The sequence below is a fragment of the Pipra filicauda genome, unplaced genomic scaffold (genome assembly GCF_003945595.2).
Source record: "Pipra filicauda isolate LSUMZ 115617 unplaced genomic scaffold, ASM394559v2 scaffold36_size6622888_pilon, whole genome shotgun sequence".
Taxonomy (NCBI): Eukaryota; Metazoa; Chordata; class Aves; order Passeriformes; family Pipridae; genus Pipra; species Pipra filicauda.
This window is the reverse complement of record NW_024104498.1, coordinates 4,471,483-4,493,131: the sequence shown is the minus strand read 5'-3', so window position 1 is coordinate 4,493,131 and position 21,649 is coordinate 4,471,483. Positions and strand designations below refer to the sequence as shown.

The 21,649-nt window shown below is 57.3% G+C and overlaps 4 protein-coding genes across 5 annotated transcripts; 2 read left to right on the top strand and 2 right to left on the bottom strand.

Annotated features, from left to right (window-relative positions):
• Positions 1-3,277: 3,277 nt before the first annotated feature.
• Positions 3,278-7,764, bottom strand: TOE1 (target of EGR1, exonuclease). The gene is made up of 7 exons (XM_027747100.2): positions 7,610-7,764; positions 7,488-7,528; positions 7,305-7,401; positions 6,990-7,148; positions 6,475-6,734; positions 4,989-5,160; positions 3,278-4,229 (listed from the first exon to the last, which is right to left on the bottom strand). The coding sequence occupies exons 1-7, from the start codon at positions 7,721-7,723 to the stop codon at positions 3,432-3,434; spliced, it is 1,641 nt and encodes a 546-aa protein (XP_027602901.1). The 5' UTR covers positions 7,724-7,764; the 3' UTR covers positions 3,278-3,431.
• A 409-nt stretch (positions 7,765-8,173) lies between these two features.
• On the top strand, positions 8,174-13,454 carry MUTYH (mutY DNA glycosylase). Of its 2 annotated transcripts, none has more exons than XM_027747256.2 (15): positions 8,174-8,294; positions 8,490-8,623; positions 9,416-9,455; positions 9,786-9,859; positions 9,995-10,036; positions 10,113-10,184; positions 10,393-10,506; positions 10,778-10,875; positions 11,146-11,290; positions 11,390-11,462; positions 11,540-11,725; positions 11,927-12,072; positions 12,294-12,443; positions 12,585-12,635; positions 12,890-13,454. In XM_027747256.2, the coding sequence occupies exons 1-15, from the start codon at positions 8,189-8,191 to the stop codon at positions 12,992-12,994; spliced, it is 1,536 nt and encodes a 511-aa protein (XP_027603057.2). In that variant the 5' UTR covers positions 8,174-8,188; the 3' UTR covers positions 12,995-13,454. The 2 variants fall into 2 exon arrangements, with proteins under 2 accessions (XP_027603057.2, XP_039240641.1); XM_039384707.1 differs by having other exon boundaries at positions 11,390-11,465.
• Positions 13,455-13,989: 535 nt separating this feature from the next.
• HPDL (4-hydroxyphenylpyruvate dioxygenase like) lies at positions 13,990-16,899 on the bottom strand. The gene is made up of 2 exons (XM_027747258.2): positions 16,865-16,899; positions 13,990-15,695 (listed from the first exon to the last, which is right to left on the bottom strand). The coding sequence occupies exon 2, from the start codon at positions 15,682-15,684 to the stop codon at positions 14,500-14,502; it is 1,185 nt and encodes a 394-aa protein (XP_027603059.1). The 5' UTR covers positions 15,685-15,695; positions 16,865-16,899; the 3' UTR covers positions 13,990-14,499.
• A 1,520-nt stretch (positions 16,900-18,419) lies between these two features.
• LOC114001803 (selenoprotein Pb-like) lies at positions 18,420-21,649 on the top strand. The gene is made up of 5 exons (XM_027747277.2): positions 18,420-18,438; positions 19,197-19,414; positions 19,514-19,726; positions 19,864-19,999; positions 20,647-21,649. Exons 2-5 carry the CDS (start codon positions 19,212-19,214, stop codon positions 20,890-20,892), a joined length of 798 nt encoding a protein of 265 aa, XP_027603078.1. The 5' UTR covers positions 18,420-18,438; positions 19,197-19,211; the 3' UTR covers positions 20,893-21,649.

Sequence of the window (21,649 nt, the reverse complement as noted above, 5' to 3'; positions counted from 1 at the left end):
GGAAGTTGCCAGCAGTGTTGTGGCCACACAAGTGCTCTTAGAGAGGATGACTCACAGGAAGGCTTTGAATTGTCAAACTAAAGAAAATCAGCTTGTCCCAAATTAACTTTTTTTTCCCCTCTACAGAAAGAAGCTGCTGTCTTTTTTGGCTTCTCCTGTCACTAAATAGGATGATCTTTTTATTTTTTGATATTATTTTTTTTACTTCCCTTCACCAGCAGGTACATGTGAAAGAAGCAGCAACATGAGCTTTAATGCTGCTTGCTGGAACCAGCATCAGTGACCCCTGCTCTGGGACACGATGCGTGAGGAAAGCTTGTTCTGTGATGAGGTTTGTCCAACATCCTTTTCCATTATCATCATCCCAACAATATGGGATTTTATTTTAAGGGGTTTTTTTTTAACCTATATTATCATTCCTAAGTGAGGTATGCATTGCATGCCTGCTGAGCAGATGGTGATGCAGCAGAGAGTCCAAAATTTCATCTAGGTAGCCTGTTACACTCTCTTCCTGCTCTCTTGTAAGGATGGATAATGGAAGCCAGACTATTTCTACTCTTCTCCCATCTCAAAGGAAGGTTGGAGAAAGCCTTAGTTCTTTATCCTTCCAGAGGTGTAGGTAATTATTCCATGAGTTACAATTATGACTCCGTCTTGTGAGTGTGTGTTAACCTGAGCAGCGGTTCTCCCTTTGCAGTGGCTGCAATGAATTTAATGAGAAACCCAGTGTTGCTGAGTTATGTAGCACAGTCCATTCAGATTAGGCAGCTGTTGGCAGTTTGAAAGAGAAAATGCCTGTGCTCACTAAGATCACCCCTTTTGGCCCACACCCTCTGCCTCTTGAAGGTGCTGATCTGTAGAATAGTCTGGATTCTGTATCGTGTCTGCAGAGTGCAGAGCAGCTTGTACAGCTGGCACTGTGTTTTGTGTAACTTCCTTTGAGGACAGAGAAACAGCAGAACTCAATTGCCAGAGTTGCCTGCCTTATGCCTGCTTGCTTTTTCTTTTTTTTTTTTTTTTAATACTTTTATCTTTGATACAATTGTAATCTTCCGGGAGGGAAACCATCAGCACCAGCTTCTGTTGTCACAAGGTGCATTTAGGTGCGTGACTTCAGACAAAAAAAAAAAAGCAATAATGAGTAGTTTACTTTTGGATCACCAGGCTGAGGGAAGCTGCCCAGCATCCTGGAGCAGCCTGCAGCCTCATCAGAGAGCACACGCACACCTCTGGCTGCCCTGTGGAGCCCTGGCTGTCAGCTGACACCTCATCACGAAGCCTGTTGCCCTCTGTGGCACCCATTGCAGTGACCTCATCTGTTCTCTTACACCACTCTTACAATGTTTCCCTGCCCTGAACAGCTCTTACAAAGCAGCATGGCTAAAAGTTTTATTTTCTTAAATGTCCGCTCTAAGCACAACCAGCTGACGTGCATTGGGCACGCCCGTCGACTTTTCTGGCTCTTTGTACTGAGGTGGAGAAGTCAGAAAGAGAAATTCCAAGGACTAGCAGCTCAGGCCTTTCCTGGATTCTTGGTCTGCACGGGAAGAGGCATGTGTATGAAACTGGAGTAAGAAGTAATTTTAAAAAGAGCTAAGTGGTTGCTGAAACCCAGTGTTTCCAGGGGTCTGGATGCAGTTGGAACTCACTGCATCTCATCCCTTTGGTTGCGTAAAGCTGAATCTAGGTTGCACCTAGCAACTACTCCTAGGTTTTCTGCCTACCTGAGGTTACTTTTTGACAGGGGGCCATTTTCTGACAGCTACTGATGAACGTGAATTTGAACATGTGGTTAGCAAACTCCTTGTTTTACAGTGATGCGACAGAGTTTTATCGTGATTGGATTTTACCGCGATTTCGACTCTACGGGAGCCGTTCTTGCTACGCATCTCTGTGACGAGATCAAAGATGTTTTAAATTCACTTTAAATCTCTCTGTGTTGAATTCATTTAAATATGTCTGTTATAAGCTATTTTCGTTGTGGTTGCAGGTTGATGAAACACAGCCCAGAGAAGGCATGTGAACTGCTGCCCTTCAAAAGCAGCGCAGCCCAGGGGCTGCAGCAGACTTGTACTTGTTGGAGAGGCATTGATGTGTTATGCGTAACAGAGCATTGGTATTTTTTGCCAGTACAACTAAAGACACTTGAATAATTCCTGTTTGCACTTAATGCTATTGTTTATATTGCATGTCACTACATTTCTATGCAAAACAAATAACCTTTTTTTTTTTTTTTTCGGGAGGAGGGGCAGCCAGATATTTGATTAAGTATAAAGACCTTTGCGAGATGATCTATTTTCGTATTTATGAAGGAGTTTTACGTCTTAATATTTTGCAGACTGTAAATAGCTCAACTTGTAATTAAAGGCTTAGGAAGAGGTTTGTAGCCTGTGTATAATAGTAAGTTAACACTGCCAGAAAAAGAAATCTTTGCGAAACAACTTTTCTAATATTGCGGATATTTATGAATATGTAAAGAAAGCACGTCTTGTTTTTATGTTGATTGACCTTCTGACTTTTTTGAACTATAGAAATGGTGTATGTTTTATTGGAACTGCAATAAGAAGTAACCAAAGATGAATCCAGTTAAATATTTTCATAATTTTTTTCTTGGTCAGGTTTTGTAAACTTTCCCAACTTGCTTTCAAAATAAAAATGAAATCAAGGCCTGAGTCTTGTCGTTAAGAGGACAATTCTAGGTTAAAAAAGCTGGCTCGAATGCTTACTTAAGCTACAAATGCCATCAATACCTGGCTCGAAATTGTACTTGCTATTACTCAGTGCTGAATTATAAACAAGGAATCATCCTGAGTCAGTGTTATTTCTCTCCTGCATCTTACTGAAGTGTTTCACTATTAAATTAATGAGAATCAAGGATTTTATTTTTACTGCTCTGGGTTACAGTGCCCAGAAGAGGAGGCCATAGCTTTTGATAGCAGCCTGCAGGGAGTTTGCCATGGTGGCTGCTTTGTTCTAGCCCTAAACAGCTTCAGTAGCACAGGAAGCTGTGCAGTTTCTCAGGACCACATCTGGCTTTCACCCTCACTGCATCTCCCCTTGGCAGAAGGCTGATGAGCTGCTATGGCTTGGTTCTGCATGCTGTTAGCCTGCACTAGAATCAGCTGGTCCATCTGGGAGAAACTTTCTCCTTCCCCTCTCTCCTGTAGGAGAAGAGGTCTCAGCTGGATGTGCTGTAACCAAAGGTGCACTTCTCCGCCCCCTTCTTCAGCCTCGCCACTGCCTTCACATCCCAACATGCTGCTAAGGAACACAGGGGGAACTCCAACTGAGAGCAATTTAATTGGTCAGATGTTAAAACAGAAACAAGAAACTTGTTCCCTTTCTGGCGATGAAATAAAGGACTTGATGGAATAAAGGGCTTCAAAACTTGAAGGGAAAAAAAAATCAGTTTAGTGAGGAGCTCTGTAGTTCTATGCACTGTCCCAGGCCAACTTTATCTTCTCGCTGTGGGCTTTGGAAGATTTAGAAAACAAGCTCTTCACAATTTGCAGTGGCACCGATTTCCCGCTGAGGTACAGTTTATTATGGCAGTCTGGCAACCAGGGCCCTGCTCCAGTGTCTGTGTTTTTCCCTTGCTTGAGCATCCAGACATAAGCCATGATATAGCCAGTCATGAACGCATCGAAGCCAGCTCGGTGTGTGCCCCCCTGGGAAGGAGGGACACGGGTTTCCTTTTCCTTTCCTGCAGCACCTGCTGCTTCAGTCTCGGGGATGGCTGGGTGACAGACTGAGCCCAACCCAGCAGGAACCTCTGACTTCCTCTCCACTTGGTCACTGTCAGAGGCATTGCCCTTGGCAGAATGGCTCAGGGCAACTGCTACCTGGGCAGCAGTTCCTTTAGTGCTACCCAGATTCTCTTCCCACTGTGTGCTGGTGTCTGAGTTGACCTCTGTTTCCACATCCATGGAGTTCTCCTCCAGTGGCCTGCCCTCTCCGTTGGGTGTGATTTCTGCCAGCTCTGTGGCAGCTGCAGGCTCAAAGCAGCTCTGTTTCTGTGGTGGTCCCTCCTCCCCGTTCTGAGCTTGCTCTATTTTTTCCCCTGAGCTTTCCTCTAGGAACGCCTTTGCAGATGCTTTTGTGTTCTTCCGATGCTTCCATCTGTGCTTCCGTTTCTTTCGCTTCTCCCAAAGCTTGTCGTCCTCATCAATGATGAGATCGATGTTATGAGACTGTGGACACTTCACCCCTTTTGGACACCAGCCATAGGCCTAAGGAGAGAGAGAGAGAGAGAGAGAGAAAGAAGTCTGTAGCCTCTCTCTTCCTGGTAAGAGCAGTGCTCACCATAACATGGAGCAGAGCTAATTATTCCCCTCCACCGAGGGCTTGAGAGGCTGGATCAGGAACACTGCTCAGTTAGAGCCCCTGAGCAACACTGAGTTGGTTGCTGGATGAGAAAATTCCAGAGATTTCCCCAGCCTGTGTTGTTCTGTGACAGAATGCGAAACATCAGGAAGAGCTCCTTTCTCCATGAGGCACCTGAAGCCAGTTCCAATCTGGTGGGACAGGCTCTTTGTTTGCTCCTGTAGCAGCACCAGGAGGTGCTGTGGGTCACCCTGTGCTACAGTGCCAGAAGCTGCAGACAGGTAACATTTTTTTTAATATCTAATCAAGATACAGGGGAGGGTAGAGGTGGCGTTTCTTGCTTGAGGGACAAGCCAAACTAATACAGAACTTGCATCCCTCCCTCAAAAGCAATGGGTACTGTAACTCACACCATCCTGCTGTTTAGGGCCATAGAATCTCCTTCTGAATCTTTCTATCTAACATAGCCTGCAGAATTCCCCACGTCCCAAGCAGAGTGTGCTATTGCCCTGTCTGTCATGAAGCCACCTGAAGCTTGAAAATGTTCCTTCTGCTGTGAAACAAGCGAGGGGAAGTTCCCATGTGCTTCCCTACCACTTCCTGCTCTGGCCAGGGGTGCCTCTTTCCATGGAGCCATGAAGGAAGCTGGGATTCAGGTTACTTACCGAAAATTTCTCACAGACAGGCACCTTGTTTCCCTCTCCCATGTTGTGGCTTTCCTCTTCCAGGGAGCAGCAGCGATAGTCGATGTATCGGGACATGTTGGCAGGGTAGTTGCAGAACTCCACGGTGAGGTGCTGCCCACTGGAGTCCTTCATCTTGGAGTTCTCCCTCTTGCTGGAACAAACAGGAGCACACAGTTACTGCAAAGAACTCACAAAGGGCCCATGGCCTGGAACCGGCACAAACTCACTGCTCTCCACTGAGTCCCAGATCCACGAGTTTCCTGCCCCTGAGCTCCACAGCTTGCTGGAAAAAAATTCAGTCCTGGGAGAGCAGCTTGAGTAAGTAGTTGCTTCTGTGCTGATTTAAAGGTTGTTTTTTCTTATGCCAGTATACAGACAGGGAAAACTGGTTCTAGTAAAACTATGGGAGAAGGTGCCACGTAGTTTGATTTTGAGTACTAAGGGAACCAACATATCTGTTACTCTTCATACTGTTAATGGACAAAGAAAAAACACCCCAAAACGAGGCATCACCACCCAGGCAGGTTGAACCTGGGCAATGCAGAAAAGGAAAGGGTTTCCATCATATGAGAAAAGAATCTGACCTCTGTTTTGTCCCAGGAGGTGGTTTAAAGGCCCAAAACCTCTGGAAGGCTCCATGAAACTAGAATTGTGGGTTAAAACATTTAAGAGGTCAGTTTAAAAAGTATTTTTATCTTGTCAAAACAAAGCACTACCATGTTTTGCGAACAGCCATCTCGAATGTTTTCAGACCTGTCAAAGTGGCATTTCCTGAGATAAAACAGTCACTAAAAATACTGTTTCTCCTCTATGCAGAGCGTGACTTGAGCTTTTTGGAGATTCCAGGAGCTGTATATCACTGCCAAGGGCTTGTTTAGATTGTGTGGAGACTGCAGAATGTGAGGCCAGACTGCAAAGCACAGACAGGTGTCCTGAACAAGAGCACAGCCCTTGCTTGGAAGGCAGTGATGGGATTCAGAGCAGGCTGCAGGTGTGTGTGACAGAGCTGGTCAGCATCAGGAGGTGCAGGGAGCACCCCCTCTTTAACTGCAGCATCCCTCACAAAACAGAGTTACAACCAGCAGACCCTGCAGGGCAGCCCTGTTTTGATTTGCTCTCTGAGCTCTTAGGGGATGTGTGTTTCTGCTGTGACCCTGTGGCACTGCTGGACCAGAACCAGGGAGTGACTCAATTAGTTCTCAGTTAGATCAGGTCACTGTGGTCAGTCTTCTGCTGGCACTAGGTTTGAAATCCTCTTTCAGCAGCTACCCAACAGAGAGGTAAGGTGTATTAAAAAATGCACTCCTGTGCACTCAGCACCCATACCAGAAACAGAGCATGGGTCACCTGAAAAGCACCTTTCTACAGGCAGTGGGACAATGAAAGGACACAGCCCCCCTTGCCTGGAAAAACAAATACACAGTGACTTCCCCCTGTGATCTCTAAGTACCAGAGTGATGCTCACCACTTCTTGTAGGCGTACTCCAGGTAGGACGCCACAAAGCGCATCTCAAACTCCGAAGCGTACTTGGTGTCGTATATTCCTGCTGGGAACATCTCGGAGAGGTCGGCAGTGAAGGTGCCCAGGCTCTCGGGGAGGTGGGCGTAGAAGCACTGGTACAGGAACACCAGGTCAATCAGGCCATTATGGAGAATGAGTGGCTTCCTCGCCCGGATGAGCTCCAGGAAAAGCGTCCGGACGCCCTGGCTCTGGCTCTCGTTGCCCTGCAAGAGGAAGGATCAGTCAGGGAGCCTCAGCACCCCAACCTGCCACCACCCTGGGGAGCCCTCAGAGCCTGTGCCTGCTCTGAACACAGACACAAATACTTGGAAAAGCAACTGCACCAAGTGACAGCCTGGGTGTGAAGCAGCAGGGAGATGAGAAGGACAATGCTGCATTCAGGCCCGCAGTGTGAGCCCATCCTCACTCAGGAGCAAGAGCAGCCAGTGCCCTCCCAGCAGCCTGAGCTGGGTTTGTACCTTGTCGTTGCCCTTGTGGTATGGGATCCCCTGGGAGTACTGCTTGTTGAAGTCGAAGCCGTGCTGCACCAGGAACTGCACCGACTGGGGCTCCACCACGTAATCCTCCATGCAGAGCAGAGTCAGGTTGTAGATCTGGCACAGGTACGTGTTCTCGGACTGCGCCGGGAGAGCGGACAAAGAACGGACAGGTCACAGGGGTGCCGGAACAGTCCGGGGACAGCTCAGCGGGGCGGGGGTTGGGCCCCAACTCCCGGCGCGTCCCCGCTGCTTCCCGGGAAGGCGGGAGCAGCAGCAAACGGCCCGCGCACGCACCTTCTCCGGGAGCTGCTTGAAGCAGGCGAGGCCGAGGGACAGCACGGAGCGCGTTCTGGCGGCGCTGCAGACGGCCTTGTACCGCTCCTCGATGCACCTGCGGCGGGACAGCGGAGCGTGAACCCCCGGCACCGAGGGACGCGCCCCCCCTTACCCCCCACCCCGGCCCCACTGGGCACTCACGGGCTCAGCAGCGACTTCCTGGCGCCGAGGCCGCTCAGCTCCTGCGGGGAGACACACACAGACACCCGTCAGCGGCCCCGCGGCCCTGGCCGCACCCCAGGGGCGCCCCCGCCCCGGCTCACCGTGTCCACGGCCACGAAGGTGGCGGAGCGCAGCGCCAGCAGCAGGGACGGCCACAGCTCGCCCAGGTTGTCGCTCTGCACGTCCACCACCGGCACCCGCGCGGCGCCCGCCATGGTCGCGCCCGCGCGGGGCCCGGGCCTCTGCCGCCGCGCCTGCCCCGCCGCCCGTCCGCCGCGGGCCCCGCCCGCCCCGCGCCGCCCTCCCGCGCGGCCGGCGCGACCCCTACCGGCCCCGGTGGGGCTTTTTTACCGTTCCCAAAATCCGTTTTCAACCGAAATTCGGGGTTAAGTAAACGGGCGTTTAGCAAGGACACCTCCCCGGGGTCCTTCTCCATTGAGGGGCTCAGGCCGGCGGAAGCAGGGGTAGGCCCCGCCCCGTTTTGCCCCCGGCTCCTTGATTGGCTGCCGCGCGCCGGGAGGCCCCGCCCCGATCGCGCGCGCTGAGGGCGGGAGAGCGCGAGCCTCTCCCTGCGCCTCCCTCCGATTGGCTGGAGCGGTCAGGGGGCGGGGCCGCGCGGGGGCGGGAAATGTTTTCCCGGGAAGGTGTCACGTGGCGGCCCCGGCAGGAGCGGCCCCGCCATGACCCGGGCCCGGGCGGGGACGGCGGCGGCGGCAGCGGCCGGGGCGCTCCGACGGAGCGGCAGCAGCGCGGGCCGGGGCAGGAAGCGCACGTCACCCCGCGGAGGTGCCCGGCAGCGGGAGGGTTGGGGGGAGCGTGGGGTGTTCTCTGCTGCCACCCGGGCAGCCACCCGTGCCTCCTGGGTCCTCGTAAGGCCCCGCACTCGATGCGCGTCCACCCGGCAGCGGCCCTGCCGAGCTCCCGCCTGTGCTACGGTCGAGCCCCGTAGCCCTTCGTGCCCTGACCCCACTCTCCCGGCAGGGGCCCCGGCTCCAACGCCCGCCCCACCACTCGCCCGGCATCACTTCAGCGACCTGGCGGAGGTCGAGGCCCTGCGCAAGAACCTGCTCGCCTGGTACGACAGATGCAAGCGGGACCTTCCTTGGAGGGCGCTGGTAAGGGGGGACATCGGGAAGCACTCTGCCTTAAGGGAGCTTTGGTGAAGTGACCGTGGTGTCTTTCCCTTTGTGGTGCATCCCTACCTTCGTGGAAGCACTCCCAGCTAGTCGTGGCAGTTCCTTGGGGGGTTGTCTGTAGCCAGTCCCTAGGTATGAAGACTAAAGCAGGGTACACTTCTCGAATACAGCCTCCAACCAGGAGTTCTTTTCTCTGGCATGATTAGTTTTTTAATCCTGTTTTGTTCCTGCCTCTGTGATACCCTGCAGCAGTGAGCGCTGCATGGAAAAGGTTTTCCATGCATTTGCTTTGTATTTGCTTTAAGCCTGCTGGGTGTTTTTATTAGAGCTCCTGCCTGCTCTGTGCTCAGCCTGGCAGCCAGTGGCTCAGGGGTGATGAGGTGCTGAGGATGCAGCCTCCTTTACAGCAGCATCTGCCTGAATGGTGCTGGGAACTGCTTGGCCCCTCTGTGGGATTTACATCTGCCTGCAATCACTTCCTGTGTGGAGGGGCTCAGGTCTGGGACAGCTCCTCTCGTGGGATTTTGCACACCGAAGGTGACTCTCGCTGTGGGATATTCACCAGGAAGAAACTGCTTTGGATGTCCCTTGATTAACTTGAACTCAGAACTTCTGAGCGCTTGGGGGAAGTTTATTTTTTTTTTTGTTTGTTTGCAAATCCCACTGTGGCATTCGAAACACACCACGAGTAGTTTTATTTTACATGCAGGTTCCCTTTGTGGTGGGGTCCTGTGTCACCTTGTTTTTCACACCATGATCCTCCCCTTTCAGGCAGCGACGGAGCCGGATGCCGACAGACGGGGGTACGCAGGTGAGGAGCGGGGACTGTGCCCCAGCATGTGTGGGGTGCCCCTCTGTGTGTGGCATTGTGAGGGGTGGCTTCAGTTGCCATCTTTGGAACAAGCTGCCTGGAGTGGCCGTGAGAGCCACTGATTCACCCTGCAAGGCACTGCAGGGTTGGAGAGCCCACTTTGGGCCTGGGGGAGCTCCTGTGGGGCAGCGTGAGGGGAAGGTGAGGGGTGGGAAGGGATCCCTTGAGCTGGATGCTCTGCAGTGCTTGTAGCCATTGCTCACGTGGCCACGGCACGAGGTGTGGGTGGTGCTGGGGCCTCTGCTCTGATGCCTGCCCTGCTCCCTGCAGTGTGGGTGTCCGAGATCATGCTCCAGCAGACACAGGTGGCTACAGTGATCGACTACTACAACCGCTGGATGCAGGTGACTGTTCCTCACGGAGTCCTGTGCCCACAGGCTGCCCCTTTTGGAGAACATGTCCACTGCCTGTGGCAGATCCCCAGCTGCAGAGCACAGCTCTGCTTGTCCCTGACTTGTCCCCTTCCCTCTGTACCACAGAAATGGCCAACACTGCAGGCTCTGGCACAGGCATCCCTGGAGGTGAGTGCCACTGGGACCGGGTGCTCTCCCTGCCTTGTAGCTCTCCATTAACACTGTGCTGTGTCTCTTGGAGCAGGAGGTGAATGAGCTGTGGGCTGGGCTTGGCTACTACTCGAGAGGGAAGCGTCTGCAGGAGGCAGCAAGGAAGGTGCTCTGGAGCTGGGGTGGGAGAGCATTTCCAAACCCCTCTGTGGGTGGTGGGTTGGTGCTGGCTCACGCCTGCCCTGCCTTGCTGGGGCTGCGAGCTGCTGGCACGAGGCTGCAGAGGGTGGCATCCCATCTTCCTGTGGGCAAAAGGAGTTGCCTGCATGCACCCACCCCAGCTGCTTCCCGGACCTCAGCTCCCTCTCTGCCAGGTGGTGTCCGAGCTGGGCGGCCACATGCCCAGGACGGCCGAGGCCCTGCAGAAGCTGCTGCCGGGAGTGGGCCGATACACGGCGGGAGCCATCGCATCCATCTCGTATGGCCAGGTGAGAGCTGGGCATCACTGGACGTCTCCCGTCTTTGCCACCCAGCCCCACTGGTGGCAGGGTCCTGCTGCTGGGTCTCACTAACCAGGGGCTCCTCCTCAGGGCTGTGCTTGGCTCTTGCTCTCCCCTCACTTTGGGGTGCATCTCACCCACTGCCCAGCTTGGCCTGTGGGTTGGCCTCTTGTGTGTCCCTCTCCATCCTGGGAGCACCCCAGCTCCCTGCCTTACTTGGAGCGCATCCCAGCATGGTAACCCCAGTTCTTGGTCCCAGGCTACTGGCGTTGTGGATGGGAATGTGATCCGTGTGCTGTGCCGCCTGCGATGCATCGGTGCCGACTCCAGCAGCCCGGCCGTCATTGACCGGCTCTGGTAAGGGGAATGCTCTGTCTCTGTTTGGAGCTGTGGTGATCATGGCCAAGCACAGGATTACTCAGGAGCCATGGGGAGCTGAGCCTGTGTAGGGAGAGAGGCATGGGGTACAGGAGCTGTTGGGAAGGTGGTGCTGCTGGGAGTAGTGGAGAAAGGAGCTGTGTTACCTGTGCCTACATAGGAGCATCGTCCCTGGCAGGCAGGGGGCAGGCAAAGGTCCTGGGATGCTCTCCTTGCAGAGCCCTGTGCCTCTCACTACCATTTGTCCAGGGACATGGCCAATGCCCTGGTGGACAGGAGCCGCCCTGGGGATTTTAACCAAGCCCTGATGGAGCTGGGGGCGACCGTGTGTGTGCCCAAGGCCCCGCTGTGTGGGGAGTGCCCCGTGAAGCAGCACTGCCGAGCACGGTGCAGGGTAAGTATGCCCCCAAAATGTGGCCCTCAGGGGTTGCCATGTGTGGGGACAGGGTGGGCTGGTGGATGAACCTGTCCCTGCTCCTGTCCCTCCTTGCAGGTGGAGAAGGAGCTGGCCTTTGCCTCGCAGAAGCTGTTTGGAAAACCCGCGCCAGTGCCCGATGTTGAGAACTGTGGTGAGTGTGGGGGGAGCTACCTGTTGTAGCTCCAGGTCTGGGCCCTGCAGCAACTATTATGTTGGTGTTTGCAGGTGTTGGGGACTGTCCCCTGTGCCCCCCAGCCACGGAGCCGTGGGACAGCAGCCTGGGGGTGACCAACTTTCCTCGGAAAGCAGCAAAGAAGCAGCCGCGGGCGATGCGAACGGCCACGTGTGTGCTGGAGCGGAGGGGCTGCCGTGGGGGCCCCGAGTACCTCATCGTGCAGAGACCCAGCTCAGGTGATGGGGCTGGACAGGAGGGGGATGGAGGCACCACGCAGCCCCTTCCCACCTGTGTGAGGGACAGAGCAGCCTGGGAGAGGCACTGGGGATGCACTTCCTGCTGGGGTGGGGAAAGGAGGCCCTTGGGGCTATGAGGAGGCTCAGTGTCTCCAGATGTACCCCTTGCTGTCTCACATTTCTGTCGTGCCTCCTCCCCAGGTCTCCTGGCTGGACTCTGGGAGTTCCCAAGTCTCCAGCTGGCTCAAGATCTGCAGGAGAAGAAGGAGAGGGAGGTGCTGGCTGATCACCTCCAGGCCTGGATGGGGCAGCCCGTGGCAGCCAAAGGCCTGCGGTTCATTGGAGAGGTGAGCCCGGAGACAGAGGGATACAGTGTAAGCCCCCTGTGCTCAGCCACAGGGATGCAGCACAGGGGAAGAGGGTCCCCCTTCCCCACTGTCACCCCTCCCAAGCTCTGCCCCACTCCTCAGAGCCCTGGCAGACTCGATGCACTTGTGGGGCAGCTGAGCTGTGCACCCCTCACTGCAGGCCAGCTGCCTGTTTCATGTGTCTTCCCATCCCCTCACAGGTCATCCACATCTTCTCCCACATCCACCAGACGTATGTGGTCTATTCCCTGCCCCTGGATGGGGATGTGACCCTGGACCCTGCCTCCCCATCCCGCTGGGTGACAGAGGAGGAGTTCCATGCCTCAGCTGTGTCCACAGCCATGAAGAAGGTACTGGGGGGCACCTGGGCCTCTCCTCCCTTCCGTCAGTCTTTCTGGGAGAGCCTCTGCCATCCCCTCAGCCTCTGCAGGCTGTCTCAGCTCCAAGACCCAGCTGCTGTTCAGCTCTGGGCTCTCTTGTGCTCCCTTCAGGTGCTGAAAGCGCACGAGAAGCAGCACAGGAAGGAGACCAGCCCTGGCAAGGTGAGCAGTGCTCCAGGGTGCCTGAAGCCCCAGGAGCTGCTCCCTGTTGCTGTGGGACAGCCTCTGGTGTGCCATGCTGAAGCCCCCATGGGGTTTGGGATCAGGCCAAGGAGCATCCTGTGGCAGGGGGACTTGCCTGGCTGGCACTGCCCCAGGATGTCCCCAGTACCAGGGGCCCCTTTCTCCAGAGGGGATCCCTGGAGACCGTGGGGGCCCTTGGGGTTTGGTTTAGTTCTACTGCTTGTCTCCTGTAGGGCTCCAAGCGGAAGAGGGGGGCAAAACCACAGGGAGCAGGCAGCACCTGCCCTGGAACACAGCTCTCCCTCCACGCCTTCCTCCGGGCACCGACTGCCCCGTGACAGCACCTGCCATGTGTGAGACCCCCAGAGACCCACCCTGTGGGGAGTCCTGCCCATGGCAGGGGATGGTGTGTCCCTGTGCTGCTGCAAGCCCAGGACATGGCACTGTACCGGTCTCCCACTCGTCCTTTCCACTGGCTCCCCTGTGGGAATTGTGCCTGGATGTGGCCACTGCAGTACTGAACGTATGCTGGGGCCAGGCCTGCCCTCCTGGGGTTATTCAGCCCCTGGCACCATGGACTCACGGCAGCAGGGGTTCCTCTCTGGCAGCGGGAAGGCTGTGGCCACACTGCTCCCACAGCCCTGTCCCCTGCCTGCACCTCATCCACCAGCCAGTGACTGGGGTTGCTGCCATACCCTTCCCCGCCTCCAACAGTCCTTTTTATACACTTGTTTTTACCGAACCTGAACCACAGGCTTTCTAATAATAAATCCTAAGTGTGTGGGGTTTTCTACGTGACTTTCTGTTTCTGTTGCACTGTGCTAAGCTGGGGGTGTCGGGCAGCCTGTGGTGGAATGTGAAGACAGCCAGCAGGATCCCTACATTTGGGTTGGAGACAGCAGGGATTTCTTTGTTGAAGAACCCCTTGGCTGAGCATTAACTGCTGGTGACTCAAATAGGGCACCTAGAGCATTCCTCTTGTGAGGGCAGGCATCAGTCTCTGAGGGCTGTGCTGCTCCTACCCATAGGCTGCTCCTACATAGGCCAAACAGCTGTCCCCAGGGCTTTTTGTAGGGTTTTATCCTTTTTTTTTCTGGCTGTTCCTCACTGTCCTGCTGAGGTTTTCCCTGACTGTGATGCACCCTTGCAAAGGCACAAGCCTGGGGGCTGGCAGGGACTGGGGACAGTCCTGGTGGGGTGCAAGGGGCAATGACCTCAATTTAGGGACTGCAGGGGTGGGGACAGCCTGCCTTGAGGGACAGAAATGGCCCTCTCATCCTCGCCTGGCACTCGGCACATTGTAAATGGGAGGATTAAGAACTCAAAGCAGTACTTGCAAGTTAATTCTTTAATTGAGAGGAGCAAGAGGCCACCACTCGCCCCACACAGGGGCTGGCCGTGCTCTGGGTGGTAACCATTGGTGAGCAGTCTGCCCAAGGCCCCAGGCTTATCCACTCCCCTCTGGCAGCCCTTCATTCCTCTACAGCTGGGGGTGGTTGCTGTGCCAGCACTGCTCTTGGCCCTGCTGCAGGCTCAAGTCTCAATAAATTAAGATGAACTGAGGCAGAAAGTTCTTCGTGTGAGGTTGATAAATCACTGGGAACTCAGGGAGGGAGAAAAATCACCCTCCATCCTGGGGGATGCTCAGACCCCTGCTGGATTTGGCCCTGAGGGTCTTTCTCCCACGCTGAGTTGGCTCTGGGTTGACCTGGAGTGCTCCCTTGGTCCCTGCCCACCTGGGCCATGCCACCAGCACCCACTGCGATCTCTACAGTGGTGCAGTGCCCCCAGGGTTGGAGTGGAGAAGATGGGGAGCTGAGGGTGGAGGATTGCAGTGCTGCCACTACTGCTGCTGGTCCATATAGACCTGCACAGCTTTCCACAGTGCCCGTATATTGCCTTCCCCAAAGCCCGGTGCTCCCCGACGGTCAATGAGCTCCAGGAAGAAGGTCTCCTCAGAGAAGATGGGGTGGGTGAAGATCTGCATCAAATACTCCTGAGAAGGGCTCTCTGTGGCATCAGTGCCCGGCCGGCCCTTGTCCCCAGGCACTGTGGTGTCCAGAAGGATGCCAAGCTCTGCCAGCATGTGGGGGTCCTGCCCGGCCCCCCGGATCTCCTCTGCTTTGCCCCCTTGGCTGTAATATGTGGCGGGGGGTGTGAAGAACCGCACACCCTGCTGCTGCAAAGCCCTGGTCGTGGTGACGATGTCGGTGGTGCAGAGGCCGACGTGCTGGATCCCGGCCCCGCCGTGCTGCTCCAGGAACGTGTCGACTTGGTTGGTGCCGTTCCGCGAGAGGGACTCGGCAAAGACCAGCTTGCAGCCGTGTGCTGGGGTGCCCTGGGCACTCTGCAGCGCGAGGAGCAGCATGCCCACCCCCTGCCCCCCCAGCACGTATCCCTCGGCCGGGCTCTCCTGCGGGTTCAGCAGGAAGCGGTGGAAGCCGAAGCAGCGCTGGTACCAGTCCAGAGCTGCCCGGGCGCCGCCCCGGGGGCAGACATATGTGATGTGGTCAAAGTGGGTGATCTCAATCCCGTCCCCTGTGGCTGAGAGGGCTCCTTGGATGAGCTGGAAGCCAGGCAAGAAGGGTCCCTGGTAGCAAGATCGGTCTAAAAGGGTATGGCTGATGTTGCCCACGACGGAGCTCACCACCCCGTAGGTGACAGAACCGCCGTCATCCCTCAGCTCAGTGGGGGGCACCAGCAAGGAGCATCCCTGGCTCTGCAGCCGCTTGCAGAGCCCCAGCACGTCGTCCACCTCAAAGCAGACGTTGGAGGCTGTGCCCAAGGCAGGCTGGGGGTCCACGTCGTAGAGGAATTCCTGGGAGGAGGTGCTGGCAGACCCTGGTGCCAGGCGCTCGTTGACGAGGAAGACGGCGGATCCCCGTCGCAAGGCCAGCTGCCGGACCCGCGGCGTCTCCCGCACGGCCACGGGCTGGAAGCGAAAGGCATTGGCCAGGTGCTGGGCCCAGCCCTGCCTGTAGGGCAGGTGGAGGGAGATGAAGCAGGGGCGGCTCAGCGAGGCTGCCATGGCTGGGCAGGCTGCAGGGAGGATGCAGGGGGTCAGGGGGAGCTTACTGGCCATGGGAAGAAGCTGTTCCCCCACCTTACACAGAGCCCACGTGTGTAAACTTGCACCCCTTAAATGTGTGTATTTAAATAAGTGGTTTCACAAGCCAATTTGCACTGTGCAAGGGCACCCACCTTCCGCAGCAGCTGCAAAGATCTGCCCAAGGATGCTGAGACATCCCACCCCTTCACTCTGCTGCCCTGCCCTGTGCCTGGGGTGCCTGAGGAGAAAACCCCTGAGCCCTGGCTGCAGCCCAGTGGGTCTCCTCTGGAGCCATGTGTCCCTTGGGAGTGCCACAGGGAGGTCAGCAGGGAATCCCAGTGTGGGAGGTGTGCTGTGTGCTGTGTGTGTAAGCAAGATTATGGGGACAAGGGTTGTGGGGGAGAATGTCCTGTACCAGGAACATGGAGGTTGGACTGGTAAACATGGAGCAACACACTAGTTACAGCTAAAAGGCTTCTGTGCTGTCCCAGTGCTTGTCAAGGTTGTCCCACGAATGTGGGGGTTACAGGCTGATGTGCCCTTTCTCTCCCCAACAAGGACAGCGTGGAGCTACCACGCTTCCTGCAGCAGGCTGGGGACAATGACCTTGCCCTATTGGGGCAGAGGAGGGACACTTCAGGAAAAGTGATCTCCCTCCCCACCCCGCCACATGCCTGCGACACCGAAGGAGGCAAAAAGATCTGTCCAAAAAATCAATCGGCATACCCTCTCCAGAGCATCCCACTGAGGCTTCCTGACCCCTTGGCATGCACCAGCCACCCCGGCCAGAGCGCACAGGAGTGCAGGGGGCTGGGGGGCCACACACACACCTGCTGAAACATCCCCTCTCACCCGCCTCTGGAAGGGGCTGTGCACACCGAGCCCTCCCTGCTCCCAGGGCACAGGGCTGAGCAGGGGCCCCGCAGTGCCCCTGAGACCCGCCGGGCTCCCCGCCCGCGCAGGGAGGCGGGACCGTGCCGGGGCCCCGCCGAGCACATGGGCAGGGGACGGCGCTCCTTCCCTCCAGCCCTCCTTCCCGCTGCGCCCTGCGGGATCAGCACGATTCCCGCTCCGCTCCCGCCGCCCCCGCTCCCGGCCGCCCGCCCCGTCCCTCCCCCGTGCCCGCGGGAGCCCCGCTCGCCCCCGGGCCGCGGCTCACCCGGGTCAAGGCTGCGGGCGAAGGGGATGCCGGGCAGGGCCGGCCCCGGGGGCGGTTCGTTCGCTCCTCCCCGGCACGCCCCGGGCACGACGGGGCGGGCACGGCCGCGGGGGTGGCGGTGCCGGGGAGCCTGTGGGAGCCTGTGGGAGCTCTGGGGAGTTGTCCCGGCGGGGGGAATCGGCGGCTCCCGTCCTAGGCAGGGAACCCCTGGCCACGGTGAACGCCGCACGCTGCGGGTGCCGCAGTTCCTATCGACCCGTGCGGGGCGGGCGGTGCTTGTAGGGCGAAAAGATGCCCAGGTTTACGAGCGCGGGCACCGCGGCTCGGGGTGAGCCAAGGGAGGAGGGAGCCAGGTGGTGCTAGGGGGGTCCCTGGGATGCAGCTCGTGTCTGTGCTGGGTCATTCCCTGCCAGCCCGAATCCAACCCGAATACGTAGTGCCCGCGCTCAGTGCTGGGCGCTTCACGGGCCAGGGATGCCCAGTGGGGCTTAGGGAAGCAGCAGGTAGGTGGGTGGGGGTGGGAGCTCTGCAGAAGGCCCGGTGTCAGGCATGAGATGGGGCTGCTCCAGGCTGACCCTGTGCAGCTCCGCCTGCTCCCCGATCCCAACCCATAGCTCCACGCCCTTGCAGACACCCCTGAGCCCCTGCGTCCCCCTAGCAGCGATCCTCTGCAGCGATCCTCTCTCTCCCTGCTACTCGTGGCTGTTTTCCGACGAATCTCCTCTCTTCATGTGTCTGGGATCATGTTCTGCCCCCTCTCTGACTCTGGCTGCTGCCCTTCCCTGCCTTATCATGTTTTTGTACAGAGCCCAGGTACAATAAACTGCTCAAATATTTGCAGAGATGTCCGTGTGCTGCCAGAGTGGTGAGCTCCTCTTGTTTGGTTGGGGGGTGGAATCCAGTGTTGCTGTGATTTCCCAAGGGAGCACCGGCTCCTCACTGGTGTGGGGCCAGACAGAAGGCATGGGATCGGATCCTGGGGGATGGCTGTGGGGCCACACAGCAGAACAGCACGGCCTTCAGAGTGACACCATGCAGAGCAGGGAGCTGCAGCACCCCGGGGTGTGAGGCCCATCTCTTTGGCTGCAGGGTGGCAGAGGCAGGGTGGCAGGGTGGCTCCCCTGGGACCTTGTGCATGGATGATACTGTTCAATGTTACCCCACAGTCCTGCAGCCCTTTGGTGCAAGCAGTGCCCTTGGCAGTGCCCCCAGCCCTCCTGTGCCTATGGGGTGATTTCGAGTGGCTGTGCCTGTGTTTTCCCTTCAGCACTGCCTGTCACCCTCTGTGCCAGCCCGGCACCAGGCACCGCTTTGCCCCAGCGTGGCACGAGCTGGGCTGTGGCAGCAGGACCCTGAAGCCACATGGCACGGAGGGGGACAGTGCCTTCCTTGTTGCCATCCCCCCGAGGCAGGCGGTGGTGGCCAGGGAGCAGTCCCTGTTCCAGCCAGGCTCTTCTCCTCCCTCCTGGGCGGGGAGAGTGGACAGGAGATAAAAGGGAGATCAGGGCCAGCTGGAAGTTGCTGAAAGCTGCTGGGACTGGGAGCAAGGGAGGACGGCAGCGAGGAGAAGTGCGGTATTGAGGACTCGTTCTCGCGGGAGAGAGGGCTGGGGATTGGGAGCACATCCATCCTGACCAGACCCTGAAGCCCCCTGCTCCTTCCCCAGATCATCCCCCCCAGTCCTATATCCTTCCCCTGCCCATTAAACCTGCTGGATGCTAGAGGGACGGGGCATATCTTGGGGTGGGAATGGTTAGGGGGCTGTGAGAGGAAGGGAATTCAGGCAGATATTCAGAGGCAAGGGCTTTAAAGGCTCTCTGTACCCCCAAAATGCTTCATGGGGCATAAAGGATTCTCAAGGTGACCTGAAGGTGAAACCATTCCTGTCCCAGTGACTCCTCACTGGTAGCCGAGATGATGGGGGCTGCATCCCTGCTCCCCTCTGGGACAAAGACAGACCTCTGTCTGGGGCTGGGTTTGTTTTGTGGCATTAGGGAGGTGGACAAGGCCCATGGGAGGAGCAGCACCTTCATCTTCTGTTGTGTGGAGGGGGTATCTCATTGCTGGGGAGAACAGGGTGCTGTGGCAGTGGGTGCCCACAAAAGATGCAGCAAAGCTGCTGTGCTGGTTGGGAGCTGGTCACCCCAATCCCCCATTTCATCTCCCTCTCCTTGCCCCGCCCAGAGTAGGGTTTCCTGGCTCCCAGTGCTGTGCTGGGAGCAGTCCAACACTGCCCACCAGTCCTTGTCTGCCCTGGGTGGGGGGTGCAGGGAGGTAGTTTGGGGTTGCAGTGGATCTGGGAGGAGAATAACACCCCGTGTCCCCCTGCCAGGGCCCAGAGTCCGGGATGAGGCTGCTGGTGCTGGCCCTGGCCACCTGGCTGGGGCTGGCCTCGGCCTCTGAGGAGGTGGTCAACAGCAGCCGGATCTGCCAGGAGGCACCAGCATGGAGCATCAACGGCTCGAGCCCCATGGAGGGGGCAGCAGGGCAGGTGACCGTGGTGGCTCTGCTGAAGGCCAGCTGACACTTCTGCCTGACGCAGGCCCAGAGGTGAGCCCTGCTCCCCTGCCCCAAACCAGCTCCACCATCTCGGGGGGGTCTCAGCAGCCCCCTGCCCCGGCACCCTTTCCCAGCGCCTCCTTCCCACAGCCTCGGGGGCCTGCGGGAGCGGCTGGCCCGGCAGGGCATGGGCGGCATCCGCTACATGATCGTCAACGAGAAGGCGCCGCTGTCCCGCGCCATGTTCGGGGAGCTGCAGCGCCACGCCCCGCCGGGAGTCCCCGTCCTCCAGCCGGAGCCGGAGGACCCCGACGTCTGGCAGGTCCTGGGGGGTGACAAGGACGACTTCCTTGTCTATGACCGGTGAGTGGCCCCCGACTCGCCTGAGGCTTTCCTGGGGGTTACAGAGCTCTTGGTGGGCTTCCAAAATCTACCTCCATGGCTGGGCTGGGGGGAACCCAAAACCCCATCTCGAGCCAGGCCATGGCTTCTCTTCTCAGGTGCGGCCGCCTGGCTTTCCACATCCAGCTGCCCTTCAGCTTCCTCTACTTCCCCTACGTGGAGTCGGCCATCCGCTTCACCCACAGCAAGGACTTCTGCGGCAACTGCTCCCTCTACCCCAACACTACACAGGAGGTAAGAACAGGGATGCTCACTGGAGCTGGGATTCCTTCTCTCCTCTGGCACTGCACACCATGAGAAACAATGTTATCTCCATGCTGGGGACAGGCTCCGGGGTTGGCAGCTGCCCTTGGCAGTGGTTTAGAGGGAAGGTGATGAAAGGTCTGGAATAAGGGCACTTAAATAGGTCAGAGCTTTCAGACTGAGAAAGAATGGACTAAAGGGGTCATAGCCCAGGTCTGGGAAAGCTAACTAGAACTCTTCTCATGTAAGAAAGGGGCAGGCAGTGCATGCAGAAGTGGCAAGCTCAGAGCAAAGAAAAGGACACAGCTCTGAGCTCAGCAGGCGATTAGTCACTTCCTAGGAGAAAAATCCATCCAGAAATATTAAATGCAAAGTCCCTTTTCTCTGGACCACTGACAGCTTGAGCCGAGGGATTCGGATACAGAGGCTTGTGTCCTGTGTCCAGCCTCTCCTGTCCAGCCTCTCCTGTCCTCTCTGTGTCCTGGGCCAGGGCTGGAGAGCCTTTGCTCTGACCCACAGCTTTCTGTATGACACATGCTGCTCTGCCTTCATCCCGGCTCACAGCCGTGCTCCCAGGCTTTCTGCAGGGCTCTGTGGGCATTCACATTCCACACCAGTCCTTGTGTTACTTTCCTCAGGCTAACAGTACCATGGAGGTCCCTGTAACCCCGAGCCCGCTTCCTGAACATGAAGGGAAGGAGTCAGGGACCCCCATCCACCAGCACAAGCCCCTCCATCCTCATCGCCACCATGAGGTCAGCAACGAGAGAGCCACAAACCCAAGTGGGGACCACGAACCTGCCGCCCATCCTCACCACCACCATGGGGACCATGATCATCTCCATCACGAGGGGAAGAAGCAGAAGGAGGGGAATGAGCACTAAGCCAGGCTGGGCAGCCTTGCAGAACCCGGTAGTGTGCAGAACACCCCAACTCACTTCACAGAGGCGAGGAAGGACTTGCTTTGGGCTGCTGATCACCAGCAGCACTGGTACAACAACTCCCTCCAGCATCCCCCATGTGGGTCACACTCCCACACTGTGGTAGGGATGGAAATCTCCCTCAGATCCTGCTCAGTGCTGCATTTTCCACCCCGGGGCTTAGTTCTGAGCCTTCCTCTGCTGCTGTCTGCCTTTCCATGCTCAATGAAGCCCGCTGTGCAAACCAGGAGGTCCCTGGTCACTGCTGGCTGACACTGCATGGAGCAGCAGGGCAGGGATGGAGGGACCAGAGCTGGGATGGAAGCAGCACTGCCAGCACCCTCTGCCCATCCCAACACTTCTGGGGCACCCCTGGGTGTCCTGGCCAGGGAGCGAGGGGAGGGACAGTATGTGCCCTGCAGGACATGGTCCCGGGGGTGTACGAGAAGTGGTGGGATGTCGCAGCTCCCCATGGTCCAAACCCCGTACCCCCATAGCTGTCACATCCTGGGGACCCCTCAGACCGTGCACACGGGTATGTGCAGTGGTGGTGGGTGGCCGCAAGATGGTGGCCTTGTCCCCTCTTGGAGACCCAGGGATTGTATGGAAGGGCCCACAGCCCTGGGAGGACGGGGTGAGGATCCTGGGGTCTCTCCTGGGGGAAGCGAGGTGGGAGGGTGATGCGGATATCCAGAGTACAAATAAAACCTCTGTGAAGTGA

Excerpts from the sequence above, each read along its gene's own strand:
- HPDL (XM_027747258.2), bottom strand. The coding sequence starts at position 15,684 with ATGGCAGCCTCGCTGAGCCGCCCCTGCTTCATCTCCCTCCACCTGCCC.
- TOE1 (XM_027747100.2), bottom strand. The coding sequence starts at position 7,723 with ATGGCGGGCGCCGCGCGGGTGCCGGTGGTGGACGTGCAGAGCGACAAC. Across the intron at positions 7,529-7,609 it reads CCTTCGTGGCCGTGGACACG|GAGCTGAGCGGCCTCGGCGC; the intron begins GTGAGCCGGGGC and ends GTCTCCCCGCAG. Across the intron at positions 4,230-4,988 it reads CTGTCTGTGAGAAATTTTCG|GCCTATGGCTGGTGTCCAAA; the intron begins GTAAGTAACCTG and ends CTCTCTCCTTAG.
- MUTYH (XM_039384707.1), top strand. The coding sequence starts at position 8,189 with ATGACCCGGGCCCGGGCGGGGACGGCGGCGGCGGCAGCGGCCGGGGCG. Across the intron at positions 10,185-10,392 it reads TGCAGGAGGCAGCAAGGAAG|GTGGTGTCCGAGCTGGGCGG; the intron begins GTGCTCTGGAGC and ends CCTCTCTGCCAG. Across the intron at positions 11,466-11,539 it reads GCCCGATGTTGAGAACTGTG|GTGTTGGGGACTGTCCCCTG; the intron begins GTGAGTGTGGGG and ends TGGTGTTTGCAG.